At 38.7% G+C, this 16230-nt stretch overlaps 1 protein-coding gene across 1 annotated transcript; it reads left to right on the top strand.

Annotated features, from left to right (window-relative positions):
• Positions 1-413: 413 nt before the first annotated feature.
• CA2 (carbonic anhydrase 2) lies at positions 414-15298 on the top strand. Its single transcript, XM_022555025.3, has 7 exons — positions 414-539; positions 1650-1847; positions 8459-8577; positions 9006-9098; positions 10102-10164; positions 12729-12884; positions 14246-15298. The coding sequence occupies exons 1-7, from the start codon at positions 506-508 to the stop codon at positions 14363-14365; spliced, it is 783 nt and encodes a 260-aa protein (XP_022410733.1). The 5' UTR covers positions 414-505; the 3' UTR covers positions 14366-15298.
• Positions 15299-16230: the final 932 nt, after the last annotated feature.

The raw sequence follows: 16230 nt of genomic DNA, 5'->3' as shown, positions 1-16230 counted from the left end.
GGGTCCCGAGCTGTCAGCTCTGCTGCCAGCCTCAGCGCCCCGGAGGGGGATGGGGTGCACGTAGACGCTCCGCAGCCCAGTCCAACCCAGGAGCCCAGGAGCAGCTGCCGCCGCCGCCGCCGCCGCCGCCACGCGCGCAGAGAGCTCGGAGCCTCTTGGCTGCCCAGGGACCGGGGACCCGGGCCGCGGGCCGAGGGAGCCGGGCGTTGGGAGAGGAGTTCTTGAACCTGGCCGAGCGCCCGCCGGGAGGGCGTTCTCCCCGCCCCCGGAGCCTCTCCAGTCCGGCCCGCCCCGAGTGCGGGGAGATCACCTCCGCCTGTCACCTCCTCCCCGCGTCGCCCAGGTCCACCCGGGGCCCCCTCCCCCGGGCCGCCCCCAAGCACGAAGTTGGCGGGAGCCTTATAAAAGCCGGCTACGGCGCGACCCGCGGACACACGTTGCAGGCGCCAGAGCAGCCGCCGCTTAGATCCGCGCCAACTCCTCTGCCCGGACGTACGGCGCGACCATGTCCCATCACTGGGGATACGGCAAGCACAACGGTGAGTGCGGCCGGCGGGCGGCGCGGTGCGGCGCCCAGGGCCCCGGTACCCGCTGCGCCCGCACCTACTGTTTACCGCTGCCGTCCGGAGCACCCGAGGCTCAGGTGCGCCTCCGGCGCCCGCCCCGCCCGCCGCTCCCAGGCACGGGATGCCCCCAGCACAGATCCCTAGACCACCGTCGAGGAATCCGAGTCCCGCTGCGGTGCGCAGGGCCCGGGGAAAGGGGTGCGCAGCCGCAGCCGCGGGACCCACGGACAGCCACTCCAGGGTCACGAGCCGGAGACCATCCTATCCCGACCCAGGAATAAACTAGGAAGGGTTGTAAGGAAACATTTTAGTTGATCGCAGAGAAATTAGGGAGCCCCCTTCACCCACCCACCCGCAACTTCATCCTCAGCACCACCTGTGGCTAAGACTCTCAGCACGAACTGTTCCGGGGCATTTTCTTGGGCTGGTCTGAATCCTTTGCGTTGATTTCTGAGTTTTCCCTTCATCTCTCGACTTCTTATGTTAGGAGGTCACCAGGAACCCGGTTTTATCAGGGCCGCAGATCTGGGTTCTCCCGGGCCAGCAAACGCAAGGGAAAGATGTGTCTGGCGCATCTTTGAACATCTTTAGGGAGTTGGGGATCCCCAGGTCATGGGGATCCTGACCATTAAGGGAGGGGTGCCCGGGCCTGAGCAGTTGACTCTGTCCTTACATCTAGGCCGAGGACTAGAGGAAGGAATTCCGATCTGCTGGAGTGTCCGAAGTGAGCTTGCATATCCCAAATCCTAATCACAAACCCAGTGTCAGTTGCTCAATTTCAGTAAAAGGAGCATAAAAATAGCTAATATTTATATGGCGCTCACTACTTGTTCTAAAAGCTTTACATGTATTGATTCTAATTCTCACACCAACCTCTATAAGCTAGATGTTATTATTACCCCCTAATACAAATGAGAAAACTAAGGCACAGATTAAACGTTTTCCCAAAGGTTATTCAGCTGTTCGGCGGTGCCGCCAAAACTGGAGCTGAGCAGTTTGGCTCCAGGGGCATTGCCCTTTTCTAGGGGTCTGCATGTGCCCTTCCCCACATTGGGGAGTTCACACGTCTGTTCTCAAACCCAGGACCCGAGCAATGGCATAAGGACTTCCCCATCGCCAACGGAGAGCGCCAGTCCCCTGTTGACATCCACACCCAGGCAGCCGTTCATGACCCTACCCTGAAGCCTCTGTCTCTTCGCTATGAGCAAGCGACTTCCCGGAGAATTATCAACAACGGTCACTCTTTCAACGTGGAGTTTGATGACTCCCAGGACAAAGCAGGTCAGTGTTTAAAAAATAACTTGTGCAGTTCAGCCAGTAGCTGTTTTCCCAGCTTAACAGGAGCAGCAGCAGGACCCCTGTAATACTACACTCTGATAATCTTCATTAGGTTGCAGTCTCTGAGGAGTAGGCTAATTACTTTGAAGTGGCAGGGGCTGTCTCTCCCTGTAAAATTCCTGGTTTCTATGTAGGGCATTGAATAACTGTGATATGCCTGGGAAAAGTCACAAAAGGCAAGGTGCCCTGGCAACAGAGATCAGCAAAGATGAGATTTGCAAAACTTGAACTTTTAAGACTCTAAAATATTTGTTTCCCAGAATTGATGCCTATCCAAGAAAAAGCACATCCTAGGGTGATCTGCAAGGTAGCAGTGAGAAGAGTGATGGAAACCTAATACTTTAAAATCCTGAAATTCTTGGAAACACTGTATTTACAAATATTTTCTCAGCATTGGGCTAGTGTGATAAAGGTGGTAGTGTATCTTGGTATCCACCCAGAAATTTATTCCACAAAGGAAAATGTTTTAGAGTTGGTTGGACATACCTGGTCCATTACTGACAAAACCAATTACCATAATTTATTTGTAGTGAGGCTGTTTACAGAATGCCCTTTGAATTGTCCTTTTCTTCTTGCTTAGAAATAGGAGAACAATCCCCTTGATTTTGTTGCCAGTGTCCTATTTTCCTGAGTGCTTTCCTCTGAAGGGCACTGAGTGAATGGAGCTACAAACACATTATGTGTGGTGGTGTGGGAGTCTGGGGGTGGGGGGCAGGGAGCATTGGGGCAAAATGAGGGAAGATAGAGACAACATTCAATAATGCTGTCAGAATGTTGGAGTAATGACCTATAGTACTCACATGGTATATAAATGTAATTATCGTCATTATAATAGAGTTGACTATTCTCTTTCAGTAGCTATCCAAAGTATTCAGTACAGTTTTGAAAAAATTCTTCCTTCCTCCCCTCTTGGGAGTGATAGTAACTTAACCTAAGTTTTTGTTTTCTTAACTGTAAAATTGGAGTAGCAGTATCTATTACAGAGGAAGGATGGAATGGGACAGACATATAAAACCTAGTGCTTGTCACCTAACAGTTCCTCAATAAATGACCATTGCTCTTGTCGGGTCTACACACCATTTGACTGCCTTTATTAGGCAATTGCTGTAGCTATTGCACCTCTGATAAGTTTTTTGAATTAAGTTTTTAATTAGCTTTAAAATTACTTCCCATCACTTGATGGCATTTTAAAATCTTACTTTTATATTGTCCCAAACATGCCATTTATTATATTAAACTATGTACTGATTTTATATATGACATTATTACATAGTAATATGTCTTACCATGAATATGTCAAGTTCTGATGGATTTCTACATAAGCAGGAACTGATGAGAGCTAGCCACATTTGTCTAACTACTTCTGGTGAATAACACATACATTACTAAAGCAACTGGCCATGTTTAGATTGTGAAACAGATGAAAATCAAGTGGTTCAGATAGAGGCTCAAACCCATGTCTTTAGAGACAGAGGTATTATTCACCTAGTTTTATGCAAAAAAACAAAATTCTTACAAATACCACTTATATGTTAAGACAAGCTAGGCATCTTGAGGGCAGGATGGAGTCCTGGTCCCTCTCCTGCATCCCCAGAGGCCATGATGGTGATACCTCAGGTAGAAAGACATAGAAATAATAGACGCTGACAGTCACTTTGATAAGTGCAACAAGGAAGTATCCCAAGGAAATATGGAAAGCAGGTTTGGAGTTGGCCTGAGCAAGTCAGAAAAGATTTTTCAGGGTGAATAAAGTTTGTGGTTGAAGGATGAGGCTTGAAGGATTTCAGTTTCTTGGAGGAGACTCCAGGCAAAAGGAAGTAGGAAACATGGGGGACTTGAGAGAGCTAGGCAAGAGGTACAGTAAAAACAAGAGGAGTGAATGTTAGAAAGACTTGTTCTCCTTTAAATACGGAAGACTCCTTTGTACTTTTGCCCATATCTCTTCAACATTTGCAGTTGTTTTGATTAAACAGGAAGCATTTTTTTTCTAGAATACAGAATATATTAAATGCTGATGTTAAGGGAAAACACATCTACAGGATAGAAAAAAGAAAAAAAAGTGAAACAAAACCAATCATACCATGCAGAGAAACACCCTTTAGACTTTTTTTTTAAGATCCTAGACTCTCAAGTTAGAACAAATGGTAGAGATACTCTAGTCAAACCCACTTAAAATAAACATGAAGAAACAGAACGCTCAAGAGTTTAAGTTACTTGCTAATCATCTCCTTCCTAGTTTGTTGGAATGAGACTAAATGGCAACCACTTAAAAATAGAAATTGAATAAGAATCTTTGAAGGACCATCATAGTTAATATTTAGTGTGTTTGTACTTGTACCATGTTTTTAAAAACTGATATACTTTTATGTTCACTTAAGTCAAAAAATAATTTTTCATTTTGGTCCCTCAGTTTTTTAAAATGGACAGTTTATCATAGCTTTTTGTTAGGAATTATTTTCATGGTGTTAACATTTTTAGATATCCTTTATTTTCTGTAGTTAAATGCTTCAGTTCATTTACTTCCCCCCTCCACCCCCAGTGAGATTTCAGTCTTCTAGAACTTCTCATGGACTCAGATTTTCAGATGTATCCTAAATGTTATCTTATACCCAAACTTAAATACTTGGGTATAAGGAACTGAAGTGGTAGAATTTATTGCTATGTTTAAGCTTGAGAGAAATCTTTTAAAATGCGGAGTTAATAGGCTTTAACTAGAAGCTTGGGTTAAAGCTCTCATCAATCTTCTAAATTCCTTTAAAAATAAACCACCTTAAATTAATGAAAAATTGTTAATTCTGTTAGGTTTTTTTTTATTATTAAAAAATAAATCTTCCTGCTTGAGATCTTTTATTACATGCTTCATCTGGGATAAAAGAATAGTAGTCAAATTGTTAACTCCTGCTAACTTATTAACTTTTATTAATGAGTTTAAAACTCTCCTGCTTTATAGCAAAGTTAGAGGCAAATATCATTGAAAAACCAATGTTCGAATTATTGGGCCAACCCATATACAACTCTCACATCATTTCTGCTTTTAGAAATTGGAATATTTTTATCTGTTTTTATTATTTCAAGAAAGAGAAGGAAGGAAGCTGAGTTCACCTGTGCTCATTTCAAGCAGATCATTGTTTGTATGATATGATGGATCGTCATACAAGAGTCCTGCTTGATTTTCACAGACTTGCTTTTGAAGCTTTAACATTTTCCTTTTACAAACAATTATAAGTTAAAAGGAAACAGGACAACAAAAAATGGAAGGGCTTGTCCTGCCTACTGCTAATGGTGTGAACAGAACCCTAAACTTCTATAAAACTGACAAAAGCATCCTAGACACTGTATTTAATAATGTTCATGTCAAAGAGTTACTTTTTTTTTACTCTCGTACAATTGCCATAAACCTGAAACTGAAAATTTCTGTTCTCTTGAATCTTAATTGTGCTTACACTAGTGAAAGTGACAGCTAAACATTTCACTACATAAAAAGAAATGGAATGTGGGTGTCTATTTCTCAGATTTGTCTACACTGACATTTGTTTTTTTAACCTTAGTAGGTAGCCCTAGGATTATTGACCACTGCCGAAAAACCAAAACCGATTTAATAAATTTCAAATTATTCACCTGCTAGAAATGTTTTTTTAGTAGACTTATTCATTTACTTCATTAATAGGAAATCCCTTAAATTTTAGTTTTAAACTAAGGATTATTGGGAGTAGTTTATTTATATTTTGGATTTAGGAGAGATTATTGACATTCACTAAGGTCTTTAGTTTGTTATTTGGATGCATCTTATATTAAGTAATAATAAAGTGATTAAGAAGGAAAAAAATTTTTAACATTAAATTTTTAATTTATATAAGTATCTAATTTATTTCAATATTACTGGAATGAATCTCTTACTTTTCACAAGTAATGTATAATTTACAAAAGTAATATGTATAGGAAGACAGATTATAATATTACATTTAGTGCTTATTTTGTGTTTTATATATAGTATGTATAATTGATGGAAGACCATAAAAGTTAAACTCTTCTGGGGCTCTTGGTTTTGAGGTTTGGATTTAAATTAAGTTTGGAGAAGTCTTGAACAAGACATTGAGTCTTTGAGTAGAAAACCCCATTTATGTATCTCTATCACTTGTGGAAAACATTTCTATGGTACAAGAGGTGATTGACTCTTCAGAGCCCCACTAACAGACTTTACAGAGGAAAAAATAAACAATTTTTTAAAAGAATATCAGCAATTTCTGATATTCTTTAAAATTATTTTTGCATTAGAAAACCATGTTTTATTTTAAACTGGGGTAGTTTAGAAAATGGCTTGGAGCAATCAAATTAAGTAAAAAAATAAGTAGATCCAGAATATTGCATAAGCTCCATCTTTAACCTTGTCTTTCCTATTTCTCAAATAAAAAGATGTATGCTACCTTTATTAGAGTTTATGGCAATTTATTATTATAACAATGTTTTGAGGGATTTCATTGACTAAACTCCATGCTAAGAATTTGCTGAGGAATGACCAGTTAGTTGAAGAAGGCCAGAAATGCTGCTTTTTGTAGCAATTAAACTTCAAAAATTTAATACCTTTCCTAATTACAGTGGGCTTCTAATCTACATAACAACATAGTTTTATTTTAACAGGAGTTCAAACAGGTATCTGGGAATAATAGATTAGCCCTGAAAGTGTTTAATCTTTGAACTTAGAGTGTTTCTTTTTTTTTTTTTTTTTTAGTATTAGAAAACCTTATTTAATAAAAGCTCATATACTCTTGCCTAATTCTAAATCTTTTCTGAAATATGATCAGTTATCTCAGATGCTTACTATGGTTTTATTTAACTAATTTTGCCATTTGGTAGAATTAATGATGTTACAAATGGTTTTTATGATCAGCCAGTTAGTTAGTAGTTTAAAAAAGTTATTATAAAGGAATTAATTTTGGTATCAATTTACCTTATAAACATGTATTTTGTTTTAAGGGTATATATAATTATGAAAAATTGGAATTCCTTCATTTTGGAAAAAGTCTATTTTGGGGATATAAGGATATTTCTTTCCTTATCAGATTTAGAAAAACACTTTTACAATAAAAGTTAAATTTCAAGAGATGTGATATTATCAGAATACATCCAAATTCATGTTTCTTAATAGATCTGTAATGTAATACCATTTATAATTTGTTCTCTTTCTTTTTTTTTATTCTTTTCTTCTCCTGGCCTATTGTAAGGCAGATCTGGCAGCCAGAGGTTGTATCGGGAGCCATAGAAAGGCCTGACTGCTTAAGTATCTTCCAGCCAGCTTTATCTTTTCTTTGAATAGATGAATGGGTATTGCTGCCATCTAAGCATATTTAGGTGAAGTTGAGCGAACAAACTTTTTGTACAGACTTTGTCCCTTGGTTTTACAAAGCCAAAATTAGTTTGGGCTCATTACTCTGTGGAATTATAAATCAAAGCTAATAAAATACACTTATAGCAAAAGGTGTTCTAATCCCAGTTCTAGAGAAATAAAATTGAAGTAGTAGAACTAAACTAATTTTAAAAGCTTTTATCAGTTAAGTCCCATTAATACATATAAATTAGGTAAAAGGCTTTTTGGAGGGAATGGGGGAAACAGTGATTTCTTACTATTTTAATCCTCTCTTAAGACACAGCTCATTAATTATCTACAGATAGACTCTAGTCTGAGAATGTGATTTCTAATATGGATTTAAGTATAATAAAGTTACATTACTATCAGAACAGTAGAATCATGGGATGGTTATTAAAGTTAGAATTTCAAGAAAGCATTATGCACTGCGTCTTACAGATGATCAGTCAATTCTTAGTGAAGTAGTAAATAATTGGAGGTATCCATTCTACGAATGAGCAAATTAAGATCAGAAAGTCAAATAGAACATTTTAAGGGTATAAAGCTAATTAGTAGCAGCGACAATCTGCTGTGTAAGGAAAATTGTAAGCCTGTGTAAGGAAAAAGCCTGTGTAAGGAAAATTGATTTTATGTTGTTAAGCTCAAGGGAATGCTTATTGTTTCACAAATTCTGGTAAGAACTGGTATCAGAGGTTAGCAAGGCCGGCTGAAGGTCAGTCACTGGGCCGTGGCAGAGGAGAGATTCCTCAGCTTGCAGGTGTGCAGCAGACCAGCACTGACGAGTAGCTGTGGGCACTTCCTCGCTGATTCACAGAGGAATTCATAGTTCCCCTGAAAATTTCCTCTCTCTGAACCTGAACCTGAACCTATGAGGAGGCCCCAAAAAAATCTGGAAGAGAAGTGCCACTGTGCTCAGAAAACAGATGGGAAAAGCATCCATCCTTCAGTCAACAAAAGTGAGGAAAAAATAAAACAGTTGAAATGATCCTCTTCAGCTCTGTAGACTAAACCTGAGTCTAGATTGAATTTTCAGAGTGAAAATGTTGGTTCAGGCATAAATTTAGTACTATAAAATGGGATTAAAGATTGTAATATTCAGTAGTGTGTGTTTCACGTGCATATGTATGAGTGTGTGTGTATGTAAATGTGTGTGTGTGTGTGTGTATATATATATTTTTTTTAATTTTAGTGCTAGAAGGAGGACCCCTCACTGGCACCTACAGGTTGATTCAGTTTCACTTTCACTGGGGTTCATCTGATGAGCAAGGTTCTGAGCATACTGTGGATAAAAAGAAATATGCTGCAGAGGTAAGATACACTTTTTTTCTTTCAAAAGCTTAATTTTGTAAACTCAAACCCCCTATTTTACAAAGGACCTTCACATTTGCTTTTTATAACTTTTATTTGTGATATTACGATTAATGCTGCAAAACTTTCTCTAAGACCTCCATTTGCACAAAATTAATAAATTCAAATTGGAGGATCCTGTTTTAATGGAAATCTAGAAATAAACTTTCTGTCTTTCCTCAAAAGTATGCAACTCTTTTTCTTAGAGTTGTTGAAGGAATCACTTGATATTATGCCAGTTAGAATTAAAATACAAGTTTAGATTTAAAATTATCCACATTTTCACTTTCTTTAGTAACCTCTAGCTGTGAAGAAAAGATCGCTAGATAGCTGTGTAGGCTTTTATCATGTAAATCATTTGTTGTTTGTGGTTTTGTCTCCTACTTTAGCTCCACTTGGTTCATTGGAACACCAAGTACGGGGAGTTTGGAAAAGCAGCGCAACAGCCTGACGGACTGGCTGTTTTGGGTATTTTTCTGAAGGTTAGTTGATGGCCCAATTCTTTTTATTCCCTGTTTTCAAAAAAGATTAACTGGACAGAACATTCATAACAAATAGGACATTCTACAAAGAGCCTAGGAAATGCCTTTGGCTCTGAAGTATTTTCAGGCTTATTTTCCCGTGCATCTGCTAGTAGCAGTAGAGATGGGGGACAAAATTGCAGAGGTATTTCATAGGTACCATTTGGATGTAAATGTGAAGGGTATATACATGTGAAATGTGAAATGAGACAGAGGCATATTTTGGATGAATACTAGTATTTTTTTTTTCATTCAACCTTAAGCTAGAAAGTACTATTTTATGATAGTGCTAAATTAAGACCAAGTTTTGGAGAAGTGAAGGACAGTGACTCCATATTGGAGAATTCAGGCAACAAGAGTAGGACATACAGGTTGAGCTGCCCTCTGGATAGTTGTCAACCCAGTGGAGAAAGGTCTGGGCTGCAGATTCATGATTCTGGAAATCCTGTGTCAAGGTGGAAGCTACAAGTGTATATGAAATCATCCGAGGAGAGCATGAAGAGGGAGGATAAAACTGCTGAGCAAGCAACCCTAAGAAACTTCAAACTGTAAGGAAAGATGCTGATTAAATGACTAAAAACGAATACAGGAGTCAAGGGAGATTTGGGAGGCTGGAGAGCAGGAGGAAAGCCAAAAGAGGGGAGAATTTTTAAAAGGAGGGAAGATGATAGCACAAAATCCTGCATGAAGCTTAAAGTAAGCACGTGAACAGTGCTCTTTGCTTTGGCAGTTGGAGATCACTGGTGACATTTGAGAAGGTAATTTCAGGGGAACTACAGGGGCAGAAGCAGAAGGAGGTTGTCAGTGAAAGAAGGGAAATCAAACTAAGACTGATGGGTGGCGTGTAACAAATGGTGGGTTTTGGTTTGCTATTTGGAGAAATTTTACCATAGAGCTGCCCTAACTAAAAGCTGGTGTAGTGCCAACTGGAATACACTATCTTGTCCCTTGTCTCTTTCTATAGATTGGTGATGCTAAACCAGGCCTCCAGAAAGTCGTTGATGTGCTGGATTCCATTAAAGCAAAGGTATAGTTGAATTTTTTGCCACCTGAATAAGGTACCTATTTTCCATACCCCACTCAGTTTTGAAAATTCTTTTGCTCAAATTGAGTAGTCTCGGTTTGACGTGTGGTGCTTAGATGAGCAGTTAATAAAGGTAAAATGTTGCTTATGCATTTATTTAATTTATCTTTAACCCAAAGTTGATCCTAATACTTGTATAATTTTAAGACTTGTATTTATTTAATCTTGCTTCCCATCATTTGAACATCCATATGCAAGAGTCAGAGAAAATCATGATTGCAAGGAGGCTGAAAGATCATCTGGTCAAATTATTCACTCATTCATACAGCAGATCTTCGCTGAGTACTTACTACATTCTGGTCACTTTGTTAATCTAGGAAATACAGTGGTGAACATGACAAGTCAAGTCATGCTTTGTGGAGATTTATATTCTGTGACCTCTTTGAATTCATGTTTAAATCCGCTCCACAGCACAGTTGTGCTGAGGTCATGGAGCATCTGCTTATAAATACTACCATCAGCAGTAGCAACCTGGCTTTATAAAACTCATCCTCAAATCGAAGCAGCATCTATCTTCTGAAATGCTTACCTGTTACCCTGAGCTTGACTCCCTTGATTCACATAGAATAAACCTGATCCTACAACACTAATTCAAAAAGTACATGCACCCCCTCGTTCACTGGAGCATTATTTACAATTGCCAAGATAGAAACAGCCTAAGCATCCAGTAACAAATAAATGTATAAAGAAAATGTGGTATATAGATAGATAGATGTAATGGATTCAGCCATAAAAAAGAATGAAATCATGCCATTTGTGACAACATGGATGGACCTTGAGGGCATTAGGCTAAGTGAGATAAGTCAAAGAAAGAAAGACAAATACCATATGAACTCATATGTGGAATCTAAATAAATAAGCAAAACAAAACAAGCAAACAAACAAAAAACCAACTCAAAAGTACAGAGAATAGATTGGTGGTTGCCAGAGGTGGGGGTGAGGCCAAAATGAGTGAAAGGGGTCAAAAGGTACAAATTTTCGGTTATAAAATAAGTCGTGGGGATGACTTATAAATAAGTCAAAATTAAGTACTATATTGTCTATAGTTAATAATGCTGTATTGCCTACTTGAAAGTTGCGAGGAGTGTATTTAAAAGTTCTTAACACAAGAAAAGAAAATTCTGTAACTATATATGTTGACAGGTGTTGACTTATTGTGGGTGATAATTTCACAACATATTCAAATATTGAATCTTTACATTGTATTCCTGAAACTGATATAACATGTCAATTATACCTCAAAAAAAAAAGAACCAAAGCAAAACCTAATCTTCCTTCCACTTGACCCTATTCTCTATCAGCCTTTTACCTACCCCCAGGCTAATTATCTTTAGTCCCCTTTAACTAGTCTTACATGACAGTTGTCTCTTTGCAGCAAGCTTGTCACTCTTCCAGTAACTCTTTCCTGTTGCTTCTGTTGCTCTAAAAGCATGGTGTCCAGGACTGAATACAGTTCTTCAGTTCTGCCCGAGCCATCAAATAGGACAGCAAGACAATTACCTCCTCGTCAAGGATACTATATATTTTCTGTTACAGCAACCTAAAATTGCCTCATTTCAGTGGCAGCAATTTCACTTTAAATACTGGCTATGATCAATGAATGACTTAAAGAAAAATATAAGGGATTATTTTAGAGCAGGGGTCCCCAACTCCCGGCCACAGACAAGTCCGTGGCCTGTTAGGAACTGGGCCACACAGCAGGAGGTGAGTGGTGGGCAAGTAAGCAAAGCTTCATCTGTATTTACAGCCGCTCCCCATAGCTCACATTACCGCCTGAGCTCCGCCTCCTTATAGATCAGTGGTGACATTAGATTCTCATAGGAGTGCAAACCCTACTGTGAACTGCACATGCGAGGGATCTAGGTTGCACACTCTTTATGAGAATCTAATGCCTGATGATCTGAGGTGGAGCTGAGGCAATGATGCTAGCACTGGGGAGTGGCTGCAAATACAGATTATCATTAGAGGAGAGGTTTGACTGTACAGAGACCATAATAAATCAATTGCTTGCAGACTCATATCAAAACCCTATCGGTGGGTGTCAAGTGAAAACAAGCTCAGGGCTCCCACTGATTCTGCATTATGGTGAGTTGTATAATTATTTCATTATATATTACAATGTAATAAAGAAATAAAGTGCACAGTAAATGTAATACGCTTGAATCGTCCCCAAACCATTCCACCCCCTCCCCTGGTCCGTGGAAAAATTGTCTTCCACGAAACCAGCCAAAATGGTTGGGTACCTCTGTTTTAGAGGACAAGGTGAGAAAATGGATAGGTGAAATTAATAGTCAGGTTCTCTTGCTCATATCTGCCAGTCTAAATTTCCATGTCAAATGTCTTCTGTTAATTTGTTTTATTCTGTTTTCTGGTGAACATGGAACTTCTCTTTAAAAAAATTGAAAGTTTTCTGGGTACCAGAGGGGAATATTTCTGTTTCCTATTCTCCTGCCTCCCCCCTACTCTGATCATGTGACATTTTTAACACGTGTATTTCCTTGTTCCAGGGTAAGAGTGCTGACTTCACTAACTTTGATCCTCGTGGCCTCCTTCCTGAAAGCTTGGACTACTGGACCTACCCTGGTTCACTGACCACCCCTCCTCTCCTGGAAAGCGTGACCTGGCTCGTGCTCAAAGAACCCATCTCTGTTAGCAGTGAGCAGGTCTGTTTGCTAAAGTCAGGTGGAGCATTTAGTCCAGGCAGAAGGACTTGGCCTTTGGAGTCAGACAGACCTGGCCTTTAATCCTCCTCCTGATGCTTCTAGCTGTGCAACTAGTGCCAACAACGGTGCTTAGCAGATATATTCAGCACTCAATAAGCATTTGTTGTTGTTAACTATAATCTTAGGCAGTTTTTTCTTTTTTACCCTAAAGTTGGATAAAATTGAAGATTACATGAGAAAGGTGTCTGTCACCTAATAAATGCTTTTTTGTAAGCTATGAAGAAACTGAGGCTGGGAACAAAGAGATTTTATATTCAAGGGTGCATAGGTATGGGTGATAATTCCCAGCCTACTGCTCACTCACCTAAGAGCTTACTGCAGTTTATTTATGTCAGAATACATTTCTGGATCCTGACAAAGGCAAGAGTCATCCCTTAGAGAAAATATGTCTATTAAAAGTCATTCCAGGTTGCTTTAGCAGCTTAGACCAGATACACATTTCCTATACAGTGTAGTTTGTGCTGTTCGAGTGATCAGTGCATGCAGTGACCATGGCTGTGCCTGTTATAGTAGTTGGCTTACATGAAGTTGACTTCCTGGGGGGTGATCGAGGGAATATTAGTGGACCAAAGAGATCAGGTTCAAGGCTATTGATTCATGGGCAGCTACATTACTTCCCAAACCACCCCTCTTCATTTAGATCAAGTCATGCTTAAGGAAAGGGAAGTGCCAATTTGCAAAAAGAACCTCAAAGAAGAAAGAAACTGGTTGAGGGCTGCCTATGTCACATCACTGTGCCAGGAACTGACACAAATTTAATAGGGAATCAAAATTAACCAATGATAAGGATTTGAAATCCCAGCTTGGGCAGATTCATTCCTGTGTTTCTATAAATTTAAGAAGAGATGTCAGCCCATCATTCGGCCCCGGAATTTGCAGATCCTGGATCACTTCATCTAATTGTACAGATGCTGTCATTTATCTTCCCTGGGGTAGAAAACCAAACCTTAATTGGGATCTAGAATTGTTCTTATTACTTTACATCTCAGAATTATTTTATAGGCTTTTGATGTTTGATTATAGAATTAAAAGAGGAAAAAAAACAAGCTCTCCAAAAATTTCCTTTCAAATGACAGCAAGATTTTGTGTGTATTTTATAGAAATTGATTTGTTGTATAAAAGCATATATATTGATCTATATGTGATTATATATCTATTGGGAATCAAATTAAATTTTGAACATTGCAACATGGAACTGTGAATATTGGGGAATGTATTTCAAGATTTAACACAAACACATAATTGAATACTCCTGTGAAACTTTTATTTTTAATTTTTTCATCTTTGATTTTGTCTTTTAGTTATCGAAATTCTGTACCCTTAACTTCAACGCAGAGGGAGAACCTGAACACCTGATGGTGAACAACTGGCGTCCGACTCAGCCACTGAAAAACAGACAAATCAAAGCTTCCTTCAAATAAAATGGTCCCAGAGCCCGTGTCCAGTGAAGTCTTTGGGTTTCCCTTTAGCTAAGCACAAGTCTACCTTGGTGAATTGGACCCTGGCTGCTTTGTATCTATTTGGTTTTCTAGACCCTTCTAGACCTGATGTGCTTACTACTAAAATGTGAAAACCTAGACCAATTGTCAGGCTTGACAGAATTGCTGTGACTGGTGCTTTGCTTATGGTAGTAGCCTTTTTGTAACAGAGAATAATATAAGGAGTAGGAGAAAAGTACCTTGACTTTGTTTGTAGCACGTGGGCTAATGAGCATTCACAATTGTTCACTAAAATGCTATTTTTAAAACATAAGAAAGTAGGATGATTGAATGCAAAGCCATATAATGAGATAAATTGAGCTGTGTAATATAAATCAGGTAAAATAGTCATGATCCTATGTAATGTAAATCAGATAAAATAAATGTTTGTGGTTCCAATATGGTAAATTAAAGAAAATTTTTAAATTCTTATATATTTGTAGCAATGTTACGTTAAATATTAATTGTGTTGTAATTTAGTGACTTTTGAAATATAGGGATGTAAATGAAATATTATCTGTAAAGATTGTTATAGTTGTGATACAGAGTATATTTCCATTCAAATAATGTATCATAACTTAATAAATATTGTATTTTAGATATATTCTCTAATAAAATCTGGAATTCTATTTTGGGTTATTTTATTTTATGCTGGGCAGTGGGTAATAGTGGAGGAGCAAATGTGTACTTTTATAATTCATATTAATTCACTGTTAATAATAAGCCATCATAATTGACTTTCTCATAATTGATGGAGTCTCCATAAAAGGAAAACCCCTGAAGGTCATTTATTATTTGCCAAGAACTGTTTTAAGTGACTTGTGAGCACTCACTCATGTGATCTCCATGAGGACTGATCCTGCAAAGGAGAGGAAGTGGTGATATGAACAGCAGAAGGGGGGTGGGGGGATGTCCTGAATCAACACATGCTCCCTGGAAATACAATACATAAAAATCCATTTTATTCAAAAAGGGAATCCAAGTGGTACCCAGAAGTAAAAGAGTCATTTGAATCTTAGGAAGGTAAATTACCTTATTACAGGTAGGAAGAAGAGTGGATAGATGAAATACCAATCTCCTACTACTATGGCTGTTTTGGATCTAGCTCCGTGCCAGGACCATGGGATGTTTGGCGAATGAGTTATTATGGGAAGCCAAATTTAACACATAACTCAGGTTCCACACTTCGAGGAACAAAAACTCTTTGTTAGCAGAGATAGCAAACTCTCTAAACTCACTCTCACCTGCTTTCCTAAGGAACTAAGCTGAGTTTTCTGCAGAAGAAAGATCACAAGCTTTGGAGTTTGATGATTTGTTTTGAATCCCAGCTCTTCTCAACCTCTCTGATCCTGAGTGTAAAAAGAGAATAACACCCAGGATATTCATAATTATATGGGGTAATGTCTGGTGTATAAGAGGTGGTCAAAAATAACACATTTTAACTGTGTTGTGTGTATGTGTGTGTGTGTGTGTGTGTGTGTGTATGAGTCTGTCAACTTAGTTTCCTGGAACAAGGTTTCTCCTCTAATTTGTTGTTTATTGCTTTGAGTATGGAACCCACAAAGCCAACCTTAAACAGAATCGTATATGAACTAACGCAAGAGGGAGGAGATATGGGGATGTATGTATACGTATAGCTGATCCACTTTGTTATACAGCAGAAATTAACACACCATTGTAAAGCAATTATACTCCAATAAAGATGTTAAAAAAAAATCCCTTATTTTTCAAATCAAAAAAAAAAAAGTAAATACTCCAGGTGAGCTGCAGAGGGCCTCTTCTAAACATGAAGAGTTTAATTTGTGTAT

This window comes from Delphinapterus leucas, chromosome 17 (genome assembly GCF_059928025.1).
Source record: "Delphinapterus leucas isolate spDelLeu-1000000601 "Yukka" chromosome 17, BTC_Dleu_Yukka2, whole genome shotgun sequence".
Taxonomy (NCBI): Eukaryota; Metazoa; Chordata; class Mammalia; order Artiodactyla; family Monodontidae; genus Delphinapterus; species Delphinapterus leucas.
Note: the sequence above shows the minus strand (reverse complement) of the source record. Positions and strands in the feature narration are given on the sequence as shown.